This window comes from Silurus aristotelis (assembly GCF_946808225.1).
Source record: "Silurus aristotelis genome assembly, chromosome: 3".
Classification (NCBI taxonomy): domain Eukaryota; kingdom Metazoa; phylum Chordata; class Actinopteri; order Siluriformes; family Siluridae; genus Silurus; species Silurus aristotelis.
The window spans coordinates 1,816,416-1,819,445 of NC_139576.1; the positions used below are offsets into that span (position 1 = coordinate 1,816,416).

The 3,030-nt window shown below is 41.6% G+C and overlaps 1 protein-coding gene across 1 annotated transcript in view; it reads right to left on the reverse strand.

The window, feature by feature from the left end:
• Positions 1-341: 341 nt before the first annotated feature.
• The window catches only part of dars1 (aspartyl-tRNA synthetase 1), a 30,546-nt gene continuing 27,857 nt past the window's right edge, over positions 342-3,030 (reverse strand). The window contains exons 17-18 of the mRNA XM_083536082.1: positions 2,270-2,341; positions 342-907 (exon numbers count right to left, since the gene is read on the reverse strand). Of these exons, the coding sequence (XP_083392208.1) occupies positions 816-907; positions 2,270-2,341 (164 nt within the window). The 3' untranslated portion in view covers positions 342-815. The remainder of the gene's footprint in view (positions 908-2,269; positions 2,342-3,030) is intronic.

Here is a 3,030-nt window from a genome sequence, read left to right on the forward strand (position 1 = left end):
ACTCCACACATCCATATAACCACTGATTCACTCAGCATCCCATATCGATCATCCCTCAATACAGGGTGAAGCCAAAAAGTGCTTGGGCCCCTCAATCGCTGCTGCAGCTACAGTTTATCACTGTATTGTTTCCTCATCCATCCATACATCCATCCATCCATCCATCCACTCATCCATCCAAGGACCTAACCTCTCATACTTTGCTTTTTCCTGTTGTAATTCTTTCCTTTTCTTTCTTTATGAATAAATAACAGTAAATGTCCCACATGGACGTGGAAATCCGTGTGTGTGTGTGTGTGTGTGTGTGTGTGTGTGTGTGTTAGAGACATGAAACTGCACTCTTTATTTGTTTGTTAATTCATTTATTTACTAATGTATTTGATTATTAAGCCACTCTCCGTCACTGAAGCAGTCACTGTGCCCTACTTAGTGTACACTTGTTTCATGTTCACTTCATGCCTTCACCAGACAGAACCGACCTCGCAGTCGCACACTTCACTATTAAACAGTAGAAAATCAGCTGGTATTTATTTGTCAACGAGTGTGTGTGTGAGTGTGTGTGAGTGTGTGTGTGTATGTGAGTATGTGCGTGTTAATGTGTGTGTGAGTGAGTGTTTGTGTGTTGTGTGTGTGTCTGTCTGTGTGCATGTGTGTGTGTGTGTATGTGTGTGTGAGTGAGTGTTTGTGTGTTGTGTGTGTGTCTGTGTGCATGTGTGTGTGTTGTGTATGTGTGTGTGAGTGAGTGTTTGTGTGTTGGTGTGTGTTTGGGTGTGTGTGGGTGTGTGTTGTGTGGTCAGCAGCACCATCTTGGACCATTAGGGTGTGAGACGTTTGGGGTCGCGAGGGAACATGGAGGTCTGACGCACATTGTGTAGACCGAGGTACAGCATGGTGACTCTCTCCAGACCTGATAGAGAAACACACACACACACACACACACACACACACACACACACAGTAAACCAGCTGTGTCCCAAATAAAATAATAAAAAAACTGGCTAATTATATCACAGGGAAGACCCCAGGGTTGTGTCCCATTTCAGAGCATAGTGCACACTACATTCATCTCACACACAGTGAGACCCGGGCCATGTCCCAAATAAAAAAATATCTTTACAATGCCTCTGCACTAGTGCACTAGTGTCCAGACCTTGGACATGTCTCAAATTCACAAAATATTATCACATGCTAGCAAGGAAGTGCACCACTCAATTGGGCCATGTCTCAAATCACACACTAGTGCACATAAAACAGTCATTTACACACGACCAGAGTTTGGCTGTGTCCCAAATCACACACTATTTTCTCTGCTTTGCTACACTAGATTCTAGGCTTGGGCAGTGTCCTAAATCAGTTGAGGTTGCTTGTGTACATTATTTGGTACACAATGAAGTACAGTACATCCACATTTCCTAGAAAGTGTACAGGATAACGATGGTATTTGGGACACGACTCATTTGCAGCTTGGTTACATTTTAAATCATGTACTAGAGTATTAATAGTGTACTAGGGATAGTGCTGAAGAACCTAAAGCATCGACTTTTGAGTTAAATTCTTACATTTAATCAGTTAATTAGAACAATGAGTCTGTTACCAAACATATAAAATCAGAATCAACTCATTTCAAAGTAGCATTCAGATGTATTTAAGGGCCTCGCTCAGGGGCCCAGAAATGGCAACTTGGTGTGGCTGGTATTTGTATGAATGCCTTAATCACTCGCACCTCCCTACCACACACTGTTTACTGCAGCTCAGAGGGAAATGTATCGCTTTAATCTGCAGTTACAAACGCATCAATAATGTTTTAATATTTTAAACATAAAAAGAGAAGAGACTTTAAATGTGAAATTAAAACCGCCAGTAGGTGGCAGCAAAAACCATCATGTTGCTCATAGACGCAAAACGCTGCTGTTGCTTTGTTTGGATTATTTTTATTGGAGAAATCGAGCAAAAACAGGCAACGTGGTGTCTAAAACACCCTGCCAACGTCTTAAATGTTGTTCTCTTCCTAAATCCATTTGAATAGACTGATTGATGCACTCGAAATACTCAAACCTACTAGGCTTCATCACGTGTGCACCCTGTAGGTGTGTTTTGTTTGGAGTCTTTGATATAATCAATAATCGTTATACAACAATGACAATATAATTGTATGATATTTATTCTGCTGTGTTCTACTCCGTAACCCATCAGACCTGGGCTACGTCCCAAATCACTATCACTAAAATCACTTTACTAAAAAGTAAAGAGACACATTATTGGCTCTCACCGATTCCACCTCCAGCGTGGGGAGGAGCTCCGTACCGGAACGAGTCGATGTAGGCTTTAATCTTCTCCAAGTCTGTACAGACACACACACTTCAGATTACACAGTAATATGGTTGTGTGTGTGTGTGAATGAGTGTGTGTGTGTGTGTGTGTGTGTGTGTGTGTGTGTGTGTGTGTGTGTGTTAGAATGTGTGAATGAGTTTCACTTTTCCACATTTTTTGTTATCATCATGCTGTGGGGGTGTTTTTCAGCTGCAGGACGACTGGTACAGAGACCAAGTACAGAGATATCCTGGACGAAAACCTTCTCCAGAGTGCTCTGGACCTGAAGGTTTACCTTCCAACAAGACCCTGAGCACACAGCTAAAATAACGAAGGAGTGGCTTAACAACAACTCGGTGCCAGAGCCCTGACTTAAACCCAATTGAGCAGACTCTGGAGAGACCTTAAAATGGCTGTCCACCAATGTTTACAATCCTGACAGAACTGGAGAGGATCTGCAAGGAGGAATGGCAGAGGATCCCCAAATCCAGGTGTGAAAAACTTGTTGCATCTTTCCCAAAAAGACTCCTGGATTTATTAGATCAAAAGACTGCTTCTACTAAATACTGAGCAAAGGGTCTGAATACTTAGGACCATGTGATATTTCAGTTTTTATTTTTTAGGAATTTTGAGGAAAATAATGAATTCAATACATCTTGGAATAAAAATAATGTGGAAAAACTAAAGCCCTTTGAATATTTTACTGGACGCACTTTAAGA